The sequence below is a fragment of the Tachyglossus aculeatus genome, chromosome 3 (assembly GCF_015852505.1).
Source record: "Tachyglossus aculeatus isolate mTacAcu1 chromosome 3, mTacAcu1.pri, whole genome shotgun sequence".
NCBI classification, from domain to species: Eukaryota; Metazoa; Chordata; class Mammalia; order Monotremata; family Tachyglossidae; genus Tachyglossus; species Tachyglossus aculeatus.
In genome coordinates, this window is record NC_052068.1 from 63,127,432 (window position 1) to 63,146,561 (window position 19,130).

The window sequence follows — 19,130 nt, forward strand, 5'->3', positions numbered from 1 at the left end:
GCAAGACAGCCAGCAACACTCTCTTCCCTGTGGACACTTCTCCCTCCCATGGAAATCAGCATCCATCTCTCTTCAGAAAGAAGTGGAGGATGGGTAGGAGACTTCTGTTTGCCATTAAGAAGTCAATGTCAAGTGGGGTAAGACCCTGGCAGCCTGGACTAGGTGTAACATCTGGTTTTCTTCTTAGCTACAAAAGCCCCCAAATAAGTGCTACTAATAGGAAACAGCTCAGCCTGTTTGTGGGGCCATCTGCCCTTCAGTCTTCAGACTTTGATAAATGGTTAAACCAAAGGGGAAACAATCGCAGGCTTGCCAGCCTTCGAGAAGACAATGGTTTCCTTTCTATTGGTGGCCAAGAGCTGAGGGTGTTTTTATTGACTGAAGTTGTTGGAGCCAGGATGCTACAACTCATCTGTCAGTGGCAATCAGTGTGGGCAGCAGGAAACCAGATAGGTTAGGAAAAGCTCTCATAAAGAAGGTGGGAATGTGTGGCACTCCTGAGTCTCTCTGACAGGTAGGGGAGGCAAGCATGAAGTAGCCAGCTAAGGCTTAGGTTACTCAGATTCTCCCCCTGAATGAGATTTGCTATTTTCTTGGGATACGCCTGGACTCAACTGTAGGATTGTACCTCCGCCTGAGACTTGCCAATCAGCAGTGTGGTTTAGGAGGCTGGAATTAAGTCAGTCAGTCAGTCAGTTGTATTTATTGAGTGCTTACTGTGTGCAGAGCACTGTACTAGGAATACAATATAACAGACACATTCCCTGCCCGCAATGAGCTTGCAGTCTAGAGGACTAAGAATTAAGTGGGAGTCTGGACCCTTCAAGTTTCCCTGTCCTGAAGGGCAAGGTTTTGCTGATGAAGATGGATTGCTAAGCAATCAATCAATTGATCATATTTATTGAGTGCTTACTGTGTGCAGAGCATTGTACAAAGTGCTTGGGCAGAGCACAACACAATATGACACACTTACTGCCCACAATGAGCCAGAGATGTGAGCCTCTGCCAAATGGAGAGGCCACATCTTCTTTCCCTGCCGGAGGGCGGTCAGCCGAGTTTGAAGGATGCTTAATGTGTGCCTTCATGAAAGCAGGGTGGTCTAATGAAAAGAGTCAGAGGACCTGGGTTTTAATCCCGGCTCTGCCACTTGTCTGCTGTGTGACCTTGGGAAGTCATTTAATGTCTCAGCCTCAGTTACCTCATCTGTAAAATGGTAATTCAGTCTTACTCTCTCCTACTTAGACTGTGAGTCCCATGTGGGACAGGGACTGTGTCCAGCCTGATTAATTTGTATCTACCCCAGTGCTTAAACAATGCTTGGTACATAGTGAATTCATTCAATCATATTTATTGAGTGCTTACTGTGTGCAGAGCACTGTACTAAGCGCTTGGGAAGTACAAGTTGGCAACATAAAGAGACGGTCCCTACCCAACAGCGGGCTCACAGTCTAGAAGGGGGAGAGAGACAACAAAACAAAACAAATAAAATACAATAAATAGAATAGAATGCTAAATAAGTACAAGAATAAGTCAGCTCTGAGCAATAAAGCATGACCCAGTAAGATTCCTTGAAGGCTACAGACTCATTAGATGCAATTCCAGTTCATTCCTTTGCTGCCTTTATTTCTTGGTAGGCTGGAAGATTGCTTCAAAATGGCAGTCGCAAAATGTGCATGAGTTAAATTCTTGGCAATGGCCAAAGCATATCATTTTTTTTTAATGGTATTTGTTAACTTCTTACTCTGTATCATTATCATCACCAGTATTTACTGAGTACCTACCAGGCATCCTGAGGTCAGACTGGGCCCAATTTTATCAGTAGCCCCCAAAGGAACTGATTAGGTCATGCTCTCTTCCTCAGAACTAACTTCTAGGAAGGAGCGCATTAAGCATCCTAGTCACGCTCCTCCAGAAGGGAAAGAAGAAATGGCCTCTCCATTTGGCAGAAGTGGGCCTAGTGATCCATCTTCACCATCCAAATCCTTGGACAGTCTTTGCATGGATGTAATGCAGTTTCTCCATTCCCTGTTTGGTCTCACATTGCACCCATAGGTGATTTTCACTGTCAGTACTGTCTTTTTCAAGTACCCAGGACAACTAAATATAGCAGCATGGCCTAATGTAAAGAGCAGATGGGTCCGAGAGTCAGAGGACCTGGGTTCTAATTCCAGCTCTACCACTTGTTTGTTGCAAGACCTTTAGCAAGTCCTTTCATTTCTCTGTGTCTCAGTTTCCTCAGCTGTAAAATTGGTATTCAATTATTATTATTATTATTATTGTTGTTATTTTATTATTATTCTTATATTTTTAAAGTGCTTACTATGTACCAGGCACTATACTAAGCCCTCCCTCCTACTAAGTCTGTGAGCACTAAATGGGACGATGATTGTGTCCAACCTGATTATCTAGTATCTACCCCAGCATTTAGAACAGTGCTTTCATTCATTCATTCATTCATTCATTCATTTGTATTTATCGAGTGCTTACTGCATGCAGAGCACTGTACTGAGCGCTTGGGAAGTACAAGTTGGCAATATATAGAAATGGTCCCTACCCAACAACGGGCTCACAGTCTAGAAGGGGGAGACAGACAACAAAACAAAACATGTGAACAGATGTCAAGTCGTCAGAATAAATAGAATTAAAGCTAAATGCACATCATTAACAAAATAAATAGAATAGTAAATTTGTACAATATGCTTGACACACAGTAAGTGCTTAACAAATATAATAATAATATAATAATAACGATGATAACAATAATGTTATTGTATATTTGGGTGGGTATATATATCCACATAAATTCATTCAATCATTCAATCATATTTATTGAGCACTGACTGTGTGCAGAGTTTTGTACTAAGCACTTGGAAAGTACAATTCAGCAATAAAGACAGACAGTCCCTGCCCACAACAGGCTTACAGTCTAGAAGGGGGGAGACAGATATCAAAACAAGTAAACAAGGATCAGTAGCATCAATATAAGTAAATAGAATTGTAGATATATGCTCATCAAAACAAGTGAGCATGCATTAATGTAAATACATAGAATTAGAGATATGTACATATATACACAAGTACTGTGGGTCTGAGGCCGGGGGTAGAGCAAAGGGAGTGAGTCGGGACGATGGGAAGGGGAAGGGAGTTGAAGAAAAGGGGGGCTTAGTCTGGGAAGGCCTCTTGGAGGAGGTGAGCCTTCAGTAGGGCTTTGAAGGGGGTAAGTGTGATTGTTTGGTGGATTTGAGGAGTGAGGGCATTCCAGGCCAGAGATAGAAAGTGGACCAGGGGTCGACTGCGGAACAGGTGAGAACGAGGCATAGTGAGAAGCTTAGCACTAGAGGAGCGGAGTGTGTGGGATGGGATATAGAAGAGAGAAAGAAGGTGAAGTAGGAGGGGGCAAGGTGATGGAGAGCTTTAAAGCCAATAGTGGGTGTTTTTGCTTGATACGAAGGTTGATAGGCAACCACTGGACATTTTTGAGGAGGGGGAGTGACTTGCCCAGAACATTTCTGTAGAAAGATATTCCGGGCAGCAGAGTGAAGTATGGACTGAAGTGGGGAGAGACAGGAGGTTGGGAGGTCAGAAAGGATGCTGATGCAGTCATCCAGTCGGGATAGGATGAGAGATTGAACCACCAAGGTAACGGTTTGGATGGAGAGGAAAGGGCAGATCTTGGCAATGTTGTGAAGGTGAGACCGGCAGGTTTTGGTGCCAGATTGAATATGTGGGGTGAATGAGAGAGCAGAGTCAAGGACGATACCAAGGTTGCAGGCTTGTGAGATGGGAAGGATGGTAGTGCCGTCCACAGTGATGGGAAGGTCAGGGAGAGGACAGGGTTTGGGAGGGAAGATAAGGAGATCTGTCTTGGACATGTTGAGTTTTAGGGGGTGGGAGGACATCCAGATGGAGATGTCCTGGAGGCAGGAGGAGATGCGAACCTGGAGGGAGGAAGAGAGAACAGAGGAGGAGATATAGATTTGGTTATCATTGGCCTAGACATGATAGTTGAAGCTGTGAGAGTGAATGGGTTCACCAAGGGAGTGAGTATAGGTGGAGGATAGGAGGGGTCCAAGAACTGAGCCTTGAGGAACCCCTACAATTAGGGGATGAGAGGGGAAGGAGGAGCCCACAAAGAAGACTGAGAATGAATGGCCAGAGAGATAAGAGGAGAACCAGGACAGGATGTGAATGTGACTCTGGCCTATATGTTCATGGAAACATGAAGTAAAACTCCTCAGAAGCCATGTACAAAATATCTAAAAACCACTTGGCTTCCTTCCTTGAACAAAGAATTGCTTTTTTATGATGATTCCATTCCGTGGAGGCTGCTTTCGTCTGCCTCGCTCCCATCTCCATGAGAACAGCCTCTGGCTTTGAAGGCCAGCTATCTCTCAGGACCTAGAGAAAGGAAGCAAGTCAAAGCCTCACGAAGAGAGACAGGAATAGAGCTCAGGTCTTCTGACGCCCACAGCCTGTGCTCTGGCCAGGATACCACCCTTCCTCTCAGTTCATTGCCCACAGGGCCCCAAGGAGGAAAGGAGCAAGACGCCAGCATGGCACCTCATTATGGATCAGTGTCTTAGCCATTTCCCTGTAGCCTCTGGGGCAAGGGTGAGCACTCCATATGGGAGAATTTCCCTTTGTTTGAAACCTCTTTCATCCCCTTGAGTAAGAGAGATGCATCATGCTGATTGAAGAGTCTCTATCAGGTTGCAAATCATGTGATTATGTATTCAGTATAAACAACATCAGGGAAGGGGAAAAGGTTCTTGGAATCTTCTACTTATGAACTTTTCCTTTGGCCAGGCATAGACACGAGGAGTCGAAAGTTTACAAGAAAGATATTAGAGGCCAACATGCACCGTTTCCGGGTTTTCTCCTTGACCCTATTCTTAGCACTCACTTGGCCATGGGAAAGGCCTGAATGGGATTAAGGCCTTTTGATTTATGAATGGGTTGCCCTCCCTTCTCACCCTTTTGGAAGCCTGCCCTGGGCAGATCCTGGAATTTATAACTTATCTCTACTCCGGCCCCAGGAAAATTATGTGAAGTGGCTGGGTTCACACCCTCCAAAGCCAGCGAGACTGGACTCCACCCTGCTCAAGGGTCCCAGGAGTCTCCTGCACTGGGAAGGAAGCCACACAGACACTGACCTGGGCGGGAGCTTGCAAATCTGCCCTGTCACTGGGAATATTTCATGCCTCCCAGCAGGTAGCAAAAGATAAAAAATGGCTTTGGGTAGACCTGGCCCAATAAATCCTTCCTCTCCACCCTCTTCCATGGCTCTCTGCTGTGTAAAATTTGGGACAAGTGAGAACTGTGGCTGAGCTCACAGGGGTTTCCCACAGACTTTTGGAATTAACCAACTGAGAAGCAGTGTGGCCTAGTGGATAATGCATGGGTGAAGGGAGGCAAAAGGGCCTGGATTCTAAACCCAGCTCCTCCACTTATCTGCTGTGTGACCTTGGACAAGTCACTTCCCTTCTCTTGCCTCAGTTCTCTTATAATAATAATAATAATAACAATGATGGTATTTAAGTGCTTACTATGTGCAAAGCACTGTTAAGCACTGGGAGGATACAAGGTGATCATGTTGTCCCACATGGGGCTCACAGTCTTAATTCCCATTTTACAGATGAGGTAACTGAGGCACAGAGAAGTGAAGTGACTTGCCCAAAGTCACACAGCTGACAAGTGGTGGAGCTGGGATTTGAACCCGTGACCTCTGACTCCAAAGCCTGGGTTCTTTCCACTGAGCCACACTGCTTATCTATAAAATGGGGATGAAGACCTTGAGCCCCGTGTGGGACGTGGACTGTGTCCAACCTGATTAACTCGTATCTATCCCGGCGCTTAGTACAGTGCCTGGCAATAAGAAGCAGCATGGCATAGTGGATAGAGCATGGGCCTGGGTGTCAGAAGGTTATTGGTTCTAATCTTGGCTCTGCCACCTGTCTGCTGTGTGACCTTGGACAAGTCACTTCACTTCTCTGTGCCCCAGTTACTTCAACCATAAAAATGGATATTGAGAGTGTGATCCCCATGTGGGGCAGGGACCGACTGTGTCTAACCCGAGTTGCTTGTATCCACCCCACTGCTTAGTACAGTGCTTGGCATATAGTAAGTGCTTAACAAATACCATTATTATTATTAATATTAAATGTTTAAAAATGCCATAAAAATGAATCAAAGAAGGAAGAAAGAAAAAAAGAAAGAAAGGGAGAGACAGAGAGAGAGAAAGAAAGAAAGAAAGAGAGAAAGGAAGGAAAAAAGAAAGAGAGGAGGAGAGAAAAAGAAAGAGAGAGAGGGAGGAAGAAAGGAAGGAAGGAAGGGAGGGAGGGAGGGAGAGAGGAAGGAAGGAAGGAAGGAAGGAAGGAAGGAAAGAAAGAAAGAAAAAGAAAGAAAGAAAAGAAAGAAAAGAAAGAAAGAAAAGAAAGAAAGAAAAAGTAAGAGAAAGAAAGAAAGAAAGAAAGAAAAAGAAAGGAAGAAAGAGAGAAAAAAAAAGAAAGTAAGATGTGTGTGTGTGAGAGAGTGAGACACACATACACACTCCCTGACCATTCTATTCTCTATTTGCTGTCATTGTCTTGATGATTCCTCTCTTCAACTGATCATCATCATCAATCATATTTATTGAGCGCTTACTATGTGCAGAGCACTGTACTAAGCGCTTGGGAAGTACAAATTGGCAACGTATAGAGACAGTCCCTACCCAACAGTGGGCTCACAGTCTAAAAGGGGGAGACAGAGAACAAAACCAAACATACTAACAAAATAAAATAAATAGAATAGATATGTACAAATAAAATAAATAAATAAATAGAGTAAAAAAATATGTACAAACATATATACATATATACAGGTGCTGTGGGGAAGGGAAGGAGGTAAGATGGGGGGGATGGAGAGGGGGACGAGGGGGAGAGGAAGGAAGGGGCTCAGTCTGGGAAGGCCTCCTGGAGGAGGTGAGTTCTCAGCAGGGCCTTGAAGGGAGGAAGAGAGCTAGCTTGGCGGATGGGCAGAGGGAGGGCATTCCAGGCCCGGGGGATGACGTGGGCCGGGGGTCGATGGCGGGACAGGCGAGAGCGAGGTACGGTGAGGAGATCAGCGGTGGAGGAGCGGAGGGTGCGGGCTGGGCTGTAGAAGGAGAGAAGGGAGGTGAGGTAGGAGGGGGCGAGGTGATGGACAGCCTTGAAGCCCAGGGTGAGGAGTTTCTGCCTGATGCGCAGATTGATTGGTAGCCACTGGAGATTTTTGAGGAGAAAATGCCTTAAAGCCAACGGTCAGGAGTTTCTCCTAGATGAGGAGAGGAATGGGCAAGCACTGGTGGTTCTAAAAGGGCGGGGAGATGTGCAAAAAATGATGGTTTAGAAAAATGACAGCATCAAAGCATGGACTGGAGAGGAGAGACTGGAGGCAGGGAGATCTGCTAGGAGGCTAATGCAGTAAGTACTAATTTCCCCAGTTTAATCAAATTGATTATTCAGTGATTACATCGGTAATATTACCATTCTTCAAGGTATCATGAAGAAAAATAGGAACTGAATTCATTTAAAGAAAATTGAAAATTTAATGAAATCAAGTTAGCCTGCCAAACACAGATAGCTAATAGGATAGTTTTAAAGGCAGTACTCTGCTTGAGGAAGTGAACTGGTCTTTGCTCTGTCTTTGATTTTTAATATTTGGTTTAGAGACATTGCATAAAACATGCATGATCCAGGGTTGTTGTGTGGTAAGCAGGAAACCGCAAGGCCTATCTGTGGAGAACTAAGGTCACCAGAAAGCCCAGCTCTTCCTCTTAAACCTACTTTGGCCCTGTCTCTATCTCACTTTCACTCTCCTTCTCGTTCTTTTTTAGGGCCAGCCCGGCACAAGAGGTTTTCCCGGATTTCCGGTAAGTGAAAATGACTGACGTACCAGCTCCTTGCATTGCTCCATGTCAGCCCTTGTGAGTCCCAACACCAGCTCCTAGCTGGAGGCTTTCTCGGCCTTCCCTTCCTGAGCTGGGCTTCCTGAGGCCGCTTCCTCTTTTGCCTTTCATGGCTCCATATTTTTTTTAGAAGAAATTAAATATCCTATTTCCCACTCTCAAAAAACACCAAAAAGAGAATAACCCAAAGCCAGGCCTGGATTGTTTCAAAATGAAATATTTTAAGGATCGACGGGGGAGAAAAAGGGAAATCGCCAGTTTCCAGTAAGTGGAATACCAGGCTGAAGTCAGGACTACAGCGTGACATTATAATAACACAGTCTGGAAGATTCACCTGGGATTCAGTGTGGTGGACTCCACTCCTGACCCAGCTGCATGTTGTGACTGATGTAAGGAATAACTAAATCTCCTCAAGCCTGACAGGTGGGCAAAGAGTCTGAGAATCCTCATGACCCTCTCCTCTCCCCCTCAACCTTCTCCCATAATAATAATAACGGTATGTGTTAAGCGCTTACTATATGTCAAACACTGTTCTAAGAGCTGGAGTAGATACAAGTTAATCAGGTTGGACACAGTTCCTGTCCCACATGGGGCTCGCACTCTTATCCCCATTTTACAGATGAGGTAAACTGAGGCCCAGAGAAGTGAAGTGATTTGCCCAAAGTCACGCAGCAGACATGTGGCAGCTCCTTCTGACTCTCAGGCCTGTGCTCTATCCACTAAGCCACGCTGCTTCTCTGAGGCAAGTGCTTTCCTCTCTCCTTCCCCCGCCCTTTCCCCACTTCTCTCTCCAGTATCCCCCTTTAGGTACTTTGGGAGGTAGATGGGTAGGTTTGTTTGGAGGAAATTGGAGCAGTTTTGGGTTCTCTGCCAGGGTAGGGTCTTTGCTTCCTCTCAGAGCAAGACCGACTCTCAGGGACCCAGGTGTTGGGCTAGATTCGGTATCCCAAAGTTCACTCTTATCAGTAGTCACTGAGTTCCCTGCTTGCCTGACCCAAAGGGAGATATCTTCTCCCCTAAAAACCTGGGATAAAAGTGGGGATGAGGACAGTGGGGAAGAGTTGTCCCAGACCACACAGCAGAGCCACAGGGGCATCAGTGAAATGCCAGCTGGACAGCCCCTAGGAGGTACTTGGCTATGGTGAATCAGCTGGGCAGTGATCCCATAGACAGACTACTCCCTTCCGCCCCTTTCTCCATGCCCACTTTCTACAGATCCTTCAGACTCTGCCAGGACCATGGCAAGGACAAGGATCAGGAATCTTGGGGGTGAATGCAGATAAAAGAATAGCTGATTAGACACATTAGTCATCCACCACCACCACCCCCAAACCTTCCGGGAATGCTCTAGGACCGGTTTTGGGGACCCATTCTCATCCAGTCTCAAGTCAGCCCTAGAACCAACCTAGTCTCACCTAGGTCCTTTGATCTGCTATAGACTTGAGACATAAATGACCTTCCGGAGTGGAGTGTAGACTGAAAGGCTCCTTGTGGGCAGGGAATGTGTCTACTTACTCTGACATATTGTAGTAATAAAAATAATACTGATGAAATTTGTTAAGCACTTACTGTGTGTCCAGCTCTGTTCTAAGCACTGGGTTAGATACAAGGTAATCATGTTGGACAAAGTCCCCATCCCACATGGAGCTCACAGTCTTAATCCCCATTTTAGAGATGAGGGAACTGGGGCACAGAGAAGTGAAGTAACTTGCCCAAGTTCATACAGCAGACATGTGGCAGAGCCTGGATTTGAACCTCGGTCCTTGTGATTCCCGAGCCCATGCTTTATCCTCTGCTTCTTGGTGCGCTCCCAAGTGCTCAGTTCAGTGCTTTGCACACAGTAAGCGCTCAGTAAATATGATTGATTTAGAGAATGACCCATCTGCTTCTGTGCCACATCAGAGTGAAGCAGAGTCTTCCTCCCCCAGGTCAACAGGACCCCGGGGTAAGGGGGGGATACTTCACTCTTCACTCATGCTCTCTTTTGGTCCTCCCTGTTTTTTCCTCTTGGCTTTCAAAGGTCAGTCGAGAGGAGAGCCTCTCTCTGAATCCTGTAGGTCAGCCTCCCAGGGTTTTGGGGCATGGGGAAAGTGGGGAGAAACCTGCAGGAGCATGAAGAAAGGCTGAAAGGTTAGAACTCTTCATCCAGGAGAGATGCAGGCCGAGAAGGGACAGGATTGAAGTTGATGAAAATCAGGATGGGGTGGGAGGGCCGACATGGGAATTGTCGCTCACCTAATCCCACAACGCCAGGGCAAGGGGGCACCCGCTGGAGCTTGAAGGTGGGAGGTTCAGACAAACAAAAGGAAGCGAGTCTTCACTCGGCTGGTGGTAAAAGCATACGGAATTGGTTCCCACAGGAAGCCGAGGAGCCGAAAATACCAGCAGGTTCAGGAGGGGTCTGGACAAATTCATAAACAAGAGATCCAGAATGGCTTACTAGAAACAAAGGTCGCGATGTAGAAGGGAAAGCTGAGGTTGTAAGAAATTCCATTCCTGACTATGAGGATGGATGTCAAGAAAGACAGCCATCACAATTGCTTTGTTCACTGTGTCATCGGTCAGAGACACAGCATAGGGCTGGGAGGACCAGTGTTTTAATCCAGTATAAGCTAACAGATGGTATTCCAGACTCTATGTTCAGGCCCTTATGCTTGTGACTTTCCTTTTTCAGGGGCCAATTGGTTTGGATGGCAAGCCGGTGAGTGTCCCTTTCCCCACAGATGACTCCTTTCCTCTAAGACCCAATCCCCATCTGCTGGCTCCCTACCCTTCTCTATCCCCTTGTCTTTGGAGGACTTTGTTTTGCAAAATCAGGGCAAAGGCCAAAACTCCTCACTCTCAACTTCAAGGCTGTCCATCACCTTGCCCCCTCCTACCTCACCTCCCTTCTCTCCTTCTCCAGCCCAGCCCGCACCCTCCACTCCTCTGCCGCTCACCTTCTCACTGTACCTCATTCTCGCCTGTCCCTCCGTCGACCCCCAGCCCATGTCCTCCCCCTGGCCTGGAATGCCTTTCCTCCACACATCCACCAAGCTAGCTCTCTTCCTCCCTTCAAAGCTCTACTGAGAGCTCACCTCCTCCAAGGGGCCTTCCCTGACTGAGCCCGCTTTTTCTTCTCCTCCTCCCCATCCCCCCTGCCCTACCTCCTTCCCCTCCCCACAGCACCTATAGATATGTTTGTACAGATCTATTACTCTATTTAACTTGTACATATTTACTGTTCTATTTGTTAATGATGTGCATTTAGCTTTAATTCTATTTGTTCTGATGACTTGACACCTGTCCACATGTTTTGTTTTGTTCTCTGTCCCCTCTTCTAGACTGTGAGCCCATTGTTGGGTAGGGACCGTCTCTACATGTTGCCAACTTGTACTTCCCAAGCGCTCAGTACAGTGCTCTGCACACAGTAAGCGCTCAATAAATACGATTGAATGAATGAATAAATGAATTCCCTCCCTCCTCAAATCCGACAATTACACTCCCCCTCGTCAAAGCTTTATTAAAGGCACATCTCCTTCAAGAGGCCTTCCATGACTAAGCCTTCCTTTCCTCTTCTCCCACTCCCTTCTGTATTTCCCTAACTTGCATCCTTTATTCATCCCTGCTCCCAGCCCCACAGCACTTATGAACATATCTGCATATTAATGTAAATTTATTTATTTATTTATATTATTGTCTTTCTCCTATTCTAGACTGTAACCTTGCTGCGGGCAGGGAATGTGTCTGTTTATTGTTCTATTGTACTCTCCCAAGTGCATAATACAGTGCTCTGCACATAGTAAGCACTTAGTAAGTATGATTGAATGAATGAGTGAATGAATATTCCTAGTCCTTAAACTGCGTTCCTCAGAGGATGTGGGGATAAAAACTTCTGTTGGAAACTGTTTCAGTCTGTGAGATGTCCCCAAGTCTGGAGTACCCCCCAACACCCCCACAAGCTAGCCACTTGAGCTCACAAGTTACAGCAAAAAAGAAGAACCCCTGCCACTGCTCTGAGATAATTCCATATTCTCCAAATGGCAGAAAAGAGGGGTGAAAGAAGATGGACTAGAATATAAAGACCATGGCTGAGTGAGGGACTCGATGCCTGAGGGGTTATGGAGGAGAACCTATGGGTTTGAAAACAATCTTTGCTGAATTTCTCTCTGTTTTACTTTCAGGGTTACCCAGGGCCAAAGGGAGACATGGTAAGCTCTTGTTATCTCTTCCAGGGTGGGGATGGGACAGATTGATTTGAGCTGAGGAGTGGATTGATCTCTAATCCTCTGACAGGGAGGACATGGGGAATCTCAGAAGGTGTTTCAGCTTCTCCAGAAAGGCTGAGTGCTTGTGAATGAAGGAAATCAGATTCCCTCCCTCCTCAAATCTGACACTTACTTTCCCCCTCTTCAAAGCTTTATTGAAGGCACATCTCCTCCAAGAGCCCTTCCCAGACTAAGCCCTCCTTTCCTTTTCATTCATTCATTCAATCATATTTATTGAGCGCTTACTGTGTGCATCGCACTGTACTAAACACTTGGGAAGTACAAGTTGGCAACATATACAGACGGTCCCTACCCAACAGTGGGCTCACAGTCTAGAAGGGGGAGACAGAGAACAAAACAAAACATATTAACAAAATAAATTAAATAGAATAAATATGTACAAGTAAAATAAATAAATAGAGTAATAAATACGTACAAACATATATACATATATACTGGTGCTGTGGGGAAGGGAAGGAGGTAAGGCAGGGGGGATGGAGAGGGGGAGAAGGGGGAGAGGAAGGAGGGGGCTCAGTTTCCTCTTCTCCCACTCCCTTCTGTGTTGCCTTGACTTGCTCCCTTTATTCATCCCCACTCCCAGCCCCGTAGCAATTATGTAGATATCTGAATGAAGTGCATTAAACCCTCAAACTCCCTCTACTCAATGACCCAGCTGGGGTTTCTTGGATATCACCGACTCGTGTTTCCAGCCGCTCAGGTCTGGCTCAGAGCCGACCACGTGGGCTGGGATTTCTCCTGCCTGCTGTATGCTCAGAAGCCAGAATTTCTGGGAAGAATGGTCACAGAGTTCTAATCAGTGGTCTTAGGTGGCTGCAAATAAAAAACAACATTTCCCTCCACCCATTCTTCTGAGGGTACTAGGAAGGAGGGAAGAGGGAGAGGATCTAATTTGGGGATTTGCATAGCTGGGTGGGAATCACAATGCAGAAGTCTTCCCCAGGCCGGTCAGGACACTCAAAGATGCTCAGGATATCTCTCTACAAATGAACATTTTCCGGGTGACAGAGGCCTAAAAATATGCTACTTTTCTACGGTATTTGTTAAGTGCTTACTATGTCCCATGCACTGTACTAAGCTCTGGGATAGATACAAGATAATCAGGTTGGACACAGTTCTTGTCCCATGTGGGACTCACAGCTTTAATTCCCATTTTACAGATGATGATGATGATGATGATGTTGGTATTTGTTAAGCCCTTACTATGTGTGAAGCACTGTTCTAAGTGCTGGGGTGGATACAAGGTGATCAGGTTGTCCCACGTGGGGCTCACAGTCTTAATTCCCATTTTTACAGATGAGGGAACTGAGGCCCAGAGAAGTTAAGTGACTTGCCCAAAGTCACACAGCTGACAAGTAGCGGTGCCGGGATTAGAACCCATGACCTCTGACTCCCAAGCCCGGGCTCTTTCCACTGAGCCACGCTGCTTAGGGATCACTGAGGCAAAGAGAAATGAAGTGACTTTCCTAAGGTCAGACAGCTAACAAGCAGTGGAGCCAGAAATAGAACCCAGGTCTTCCGACTCCCAGCCCCATGCTTTTTCTCAATAATACTACTAATAATGATTGTGATATTAAGTGCTGAGCACTGTACTAAGCATTGGGTAGATCCAAGATATTCAAGTCCCACATGGGGCTCACAGCCTAAGTAGGAGGGAAAACAGGGTTGAATCCCCATTTTGCAGTTGAGGTAATTGAGGCACAGAGAAGTTAAGTGACTTCCCCAAGGTCACACAGCAGGTAACTGGAGGAGCTGGGATTAGAACCCAGGTCCTCTGACTCAGGGCTCCATTATCCAGATACCTTAGGCCAGAAATAGCTGGCAATATGAATTTTCTGGGTGATTTACACTCCCAGAAACACCATGTGCAGGTTGCTATTAAGGTGCTTGCCAGATTTGACTGAACCCCAAAGCTGAAGCGTGGTATGGAGAATTTAGAGGAGCCAAAAGAGAATGATAGAAATGTTTAAAATAACATTTTAAGGTTAAATGAAAGAAAGATTCGAAGCAAGATTAAAAACTGGGGTTTCACTGCTTGGAGAATATGAGAGGCCTTCATCACGGAACCCAAGGGTGTGAAGGAATATCATCTCTTCTAGATATCTTCTAGACTGTGAGCCCATTGTTGGGTAGGAATTCTCTCTAGCTGTTGCCGAATTGTACTTCCCAAGCACTTAGTACAGTGCTCTGCACACAGTAAGCGCTCAATAAATGCAATTGAATGAATGAATGAATCTGAAATAGCAACAACAATAGTAACGGCATTTGTTAAGCACTTACTATGTGTCAAGCACTGTTCTATGCATCTAAGCACAAGGGTAAATAAACTCTAATCAGGTAGGACACAATCCCTGTCCCAAATGGGGCTCACAGTCTTAATCCCCCTACTGGACTGTAAGCTCCTCCCTGTAATGATAATAATAATAATATCAATCAATCAATCAATCATATTTATTGAGTGCTTACTGTGTGCAGAGCACTGTACTAAGCGCTTGGGAAGTCCAAGTTGGCAACACATAGAGACGGTCCCTACCCAACAGTGGGCTCACAGTCTAGAACGGGGAGGCAGAGAACAAAGCAAAACATATTAACAAAATAAAATAAATAGAATAGATAAACCTTGTCCTCTCCCTGACTTTCCCATCTCTGTTAACGGCACTACCATCCTTCCCGTCTCACAAGCCCGCAACCTTGGTGTCATCCTCGACTCCGCTCTCTCATTCACCCCTCACATCCAAGCCGTCACCAAAACCTGCCGGTCTCAGCTCCGCAACATTGCCAAGATCCGCCCTTTTCTCTCCATCCAAACTGCTACCCTGATCATTCACCATATTTAGTACGGTGCTTACCCATTCCGTTGTACTGTACTTTCCCAAGGACTCAGTACAGTTCTCTGCACACAATCTATTTATTTTATTTTGTTAATATGTTTTGTTTCTAAATCTATAAAACAGGGATAATGTCTGTTACTCCCGATTTCTCAAGTATACTGGGAGTCCAGCCGAAATCTGAACTTCTCACCTTCTCACTTAAACCCTCTGCTTCCCCCCAGTTTGTCAGTTCTGTCAATCACACCACTATCCTCCCTGTCCCTATCCCTGTACAATTCCAGAGTCCTACTCAATTCCACACTGTTTCAACTCTCATTTCTAGACTGTGAGCCCGCTGTTGGGTAGGGACCATCTCTATATGTTGCCAACTTGTACTTCCCAAGCGCTTAGTACAGTGCTCTGCACACAGGAAACACTCGATAAATGTGATTGAACGAATATCCAGTCAATTGTTAAATCCAGGCAAGTCTGCCTCTAAAGCCTCTCCCAGATCCATCTCTTCCTCTTCACCCAAGCAGTTATAACCCAGTTTCAAGCTCTTGTTATAACACGATTAGATGAGCACATTGACCCCCTCGCTGATCTCCCTGCTTCTAGAATCTCCCCCTTCAGCCCTCACTCCATACTGGTCTTTGGATCATCTTCCAGACACTTTGTTCAGCCCGAAACGCTCCTTTTCTCCATTGAGAAGCAGCTTGGCCTAGTGGATAAAGCACAGACTTGGGAATCGGAAAAGCCTGGGTTCTAATCCTGGATCTGCCACTTGTTGGCTATTTGACCTTGGGCAAGTCACTTAACTTATCTGTGTTTCAGTTACCTCTTCTGTAAATTGGGAATTAAGATTGTGAGGCCCATAAGGGACAGGGACTGTGTCCAACCTGATTATCTTGTACCAGCATTTAGTAAGCACTTAACAAATATCATTTTTTTTAAATCCTCAGAAATCTTCAAGGAATGCCCATATCCCTCTTCATCAAACAAAAACTCTTTCCAGTGGCTTCAAGGCCATCCACCACCTTGAGTTGTTTGTTCCTCCCCTGCTCACCTTCCAAATGTACCCAGCTCTGGACTCACTCACACCCGGACCCCTTGTTTGAATTATTCTCTCACTGTAGAACTCCATTCCTTCCCCCAAATGTCCTCATCTTAGCCTTCTTGTCTTGTCTTATGCCATCCAGTCATCTCCGACCCATAGTGATGCCATAGACACATCTCTGCCAGTACACCCCACCTCAATCTGCAAACATAGTGGATAATAATAATAATGATGGCATTTGTTAAGTGCTTACTATGTGCAAATAACAATAATAATAATGGCATTTATTAAGCACTTACTATGTGCAAAGCACTGTTCTAAGCACTGGGGAGGTTACAAGGTGATCAGGTTGTCCCACGGGGGGCTCACAGTCTTAATCCCCATTTTACAGATGAGGTAACTGAGGCCCAGAGAAGTGAAGTGACTTTCCCAAAGTCACACAGCTGACGTGTGGTGGAGCCGGGATTAGGACCCATGACCTCTGACTCCCAAGCCCGGGCTCTTTCCACTGAGCCATGCTGTGGATGCTTCAGTGGTAGTGGAACCATAGAGTTTTCTTCGTAAAACTATGGAAGTGGTTGGTTTACCCTCCTTCCGTGCAGTAAATGTGAGTCTCCGCCCTCGACTCTCTCCCGTGCTGCTGCTGCCCAGCACAGAGGAGTTTTGACTCGTAGCAGATGGCCTTCCACTCGCTAGCCACTGCCCAAGCTAGGAATGGAATGGATTTGTTTCTGCTTGACTCTCCCTCCCTTGGTCAAGACTGGTCGAATACTGGAAACTCTCCAGGTGCAACCCTGAGAGGAGATCTTAGCCTTACCCTCTTAATATCCCTCCTCCTTCAACAAAACTTCCCAGTTTATTCCCAACACCTCAAGTCACATCAACCAAGCAGCTATCCCTAGTACAGATGCATTTATATCACCCTCAAGATTTATACGTATTCAATTATTCTGATTCATTCTGATTTTTCATCTGGACTCTATATATCCCCCTCCCAATCTGATCTTATTTCCTTCGACTTGTGCTATTTGTAAATATTTTGTTTGTCTGTCTCCTCCATTATTGTATAAGTTCCTTCTAGGCAGGAATTAATCAATCATTGGTATTTATTGGCCGGATACCTATGTGCAAAGCACTGTGCTAAGTGCTTGGGAGAGTGCGAGATGCGGGAATGAGTCTTTGGCTTGCGTATGCTTCCCCAGTTGCTTTGTACCATACTTAACACTTTGTAGAGGCTCAATAAATAGCACTACTATACCGCTGTAATAATAATAATAATAATAATAATAATAATAATAATAATAACTGTGATATTTGTTACACACTTACTATGCGCCAGACACTGGGGTGGATACAAGAAAATCGGGTTGGACAGTCTCTTTCAGCAATCGTATTTATTGAGCGCATAGAGTTCACAATCTTCACCCACATTTTACAGACGAGGTAACTGAAGCACAGAGAAGTGAAGTGACTTACCCAGGGTCACACAGCAGACAAGTGGCAGAACCAGGATTAGAACCTAGGTCCATCTGACTCCCAGTCCCGTGCTGTATATACTAGGCCACAGCTGGAATCAGACACCCGTTGTTCATTGCCTTTGACACGCAGGACCACAACTGGGTGTTGTGAAGGAAAGAATCCTCAGCTGAATGCTGGGCTGAACATCCTCCCCAGAGTCTCACCCATTTCCCCAGGACCTAAGCCTCTTCCTCCTACCCCCTGGTGCCCATCTGCTCCTTTACCCACAAGAAAAGAATCCCCATGAGGCACAGTATTCCCTGAATAACCCACCTCGGCCTCTACCCAGATGTCCCCAGTCAGTCTCCCCTCTTTCACAGCAACTTCCTGTTCCCGCGACTTGCAGAGTGCATGTGGTTGTGGGTGCGAGAGCCAACAAAAAGGGAAAGGAAGATACTAGCTCATTGCGCCTTGAGCCAAAATAAAGTTTTCTGTGTCCCTCCCCCAGCCCCTTGTCTTCCTCATCATAATCTATCAAAATAAGACAGGCTGCCGAGCAATTAGACTCCTGTTTGGCTTGGCATGAAGGCCTGGAACCATTAATTCAACACCACTGTGCAAAGTGATTGTCTTTCCCTATTTATTGTCTGCCTCCTCCACTCTCTCCCCCACTTCTCCCTCCCCCTTGTCTCTCCCCCTTTCCTTTTTCCCAGGCTGTGTCTCCTCCAAACTCTTTTCCCTTCCCTCTGTTAACCTGGTCCATATGGGAAGCTGCACTGCGGAAAGAACACAAATCTGGGAGTCAGAGGACCTGGGCTTGATTCCCAGCTCCACCACATCTGCTGTGTGACCTTGGGCAAGTCACTTAACTTATCCGTGCCTCAGTTTCCTCATCAGTAAAATGGGGATTAAATCCTTCTCCCTCCCTCTTACACTGTGAATCCCATGTGGGACAAGGGCTGTGTCCAACCTGATTATCCTGTACCTACCTCGGCACATAGTATAAGAGCTTAATAAATATAATTATGATAATGATAATAATACAGCTGTCCAGTGTGTCCAAAGCCGGGGGGTCAACCAGTTTGATATGCAGAACCGGATTCGCTGCCTATAAGTATTTGGCATTTCTCAGGAAAACAAGAGGAAAGCTGAGAGACCTCCAGTGGTTTGGGCCAATTAGAGACACAGGAAAGGGTCGGGGAAGGACCTGTGGAAGAGAAAAGGTCCAGTTCTGACCGTGGGTCATTTAGGCTGGATTCTTTCACAGAAATCTGTCAGGCATCCCAGTCAGCGGTCCCTCTGAAATCCACGTATCAACAGGGGAAATCAAGCCCCCAAGAGCAGAGCGGGGCATCCATTGTTCTGCAGAGAATCTTCTCCTTCTTTGTTACTCCAAATAATTCAGAGAAATGTCCAGGAAGCCTTTCATTCTAGCTCCCTCAAGAGTAACAGGGCCTTTCTCTCTGGAGCTTTCTATTTCTCTCGGTTGTGAATGCCCGCCCTTTTCCACAATTGAACTGTGTGTCCATTTCTCCCTCTAGGGCGTAACTGGTTCCAAGGGGCAACCGGTGAGTCTCGTAGTTGACCAGCTTTTCCAAGCCAGCTTTTGTGGG

At 46.0% G+C, this 19,130-nt stretch overlaps 1 protein-coding gene and 1 non-coding gene across 2 annotated transcripts in view; one reads left to right on the forward strand and one right to left on the reverse strand.

Annotated features, from left to right (window-relative positions):
* The window catches only part of COL13A1 (collagen type XIII alpha 1 chain), a 215,184-nt gene that overhangs the window by 82,692 nt on the left and 113,362 nt on the right, over positions 1–19,130 (forward strand). Inside the window, exons 8-11 of the mRNA XM_038744032.1 lie at positions 7,856–7,891; positions 10,602–10,628; positions 12,091–12,117; positions 19,059–19,085. Of these exons, the coding sequence (XP_038599960.1) occupies positions 7,856–7,891; positions 10,602–10,628; positions 12,091–12,117; positions 19,059–19,085 (117 nt within the window). The remainder of the gene's footprint in view (positions 1–7,855; positions 7,892–10,601; positions 10,629–12,090; positions 12,118–19,058; positions 19,086–19,130) is intronic.
* Positions 16,726–16,863, reverse strand: LOC119926322. Its single transcript, XR_005450208.1, has one exon. It is a non-coding gene; the product is annotated as a small nucleolar RNA SNORA7 (small nucleolar RNA).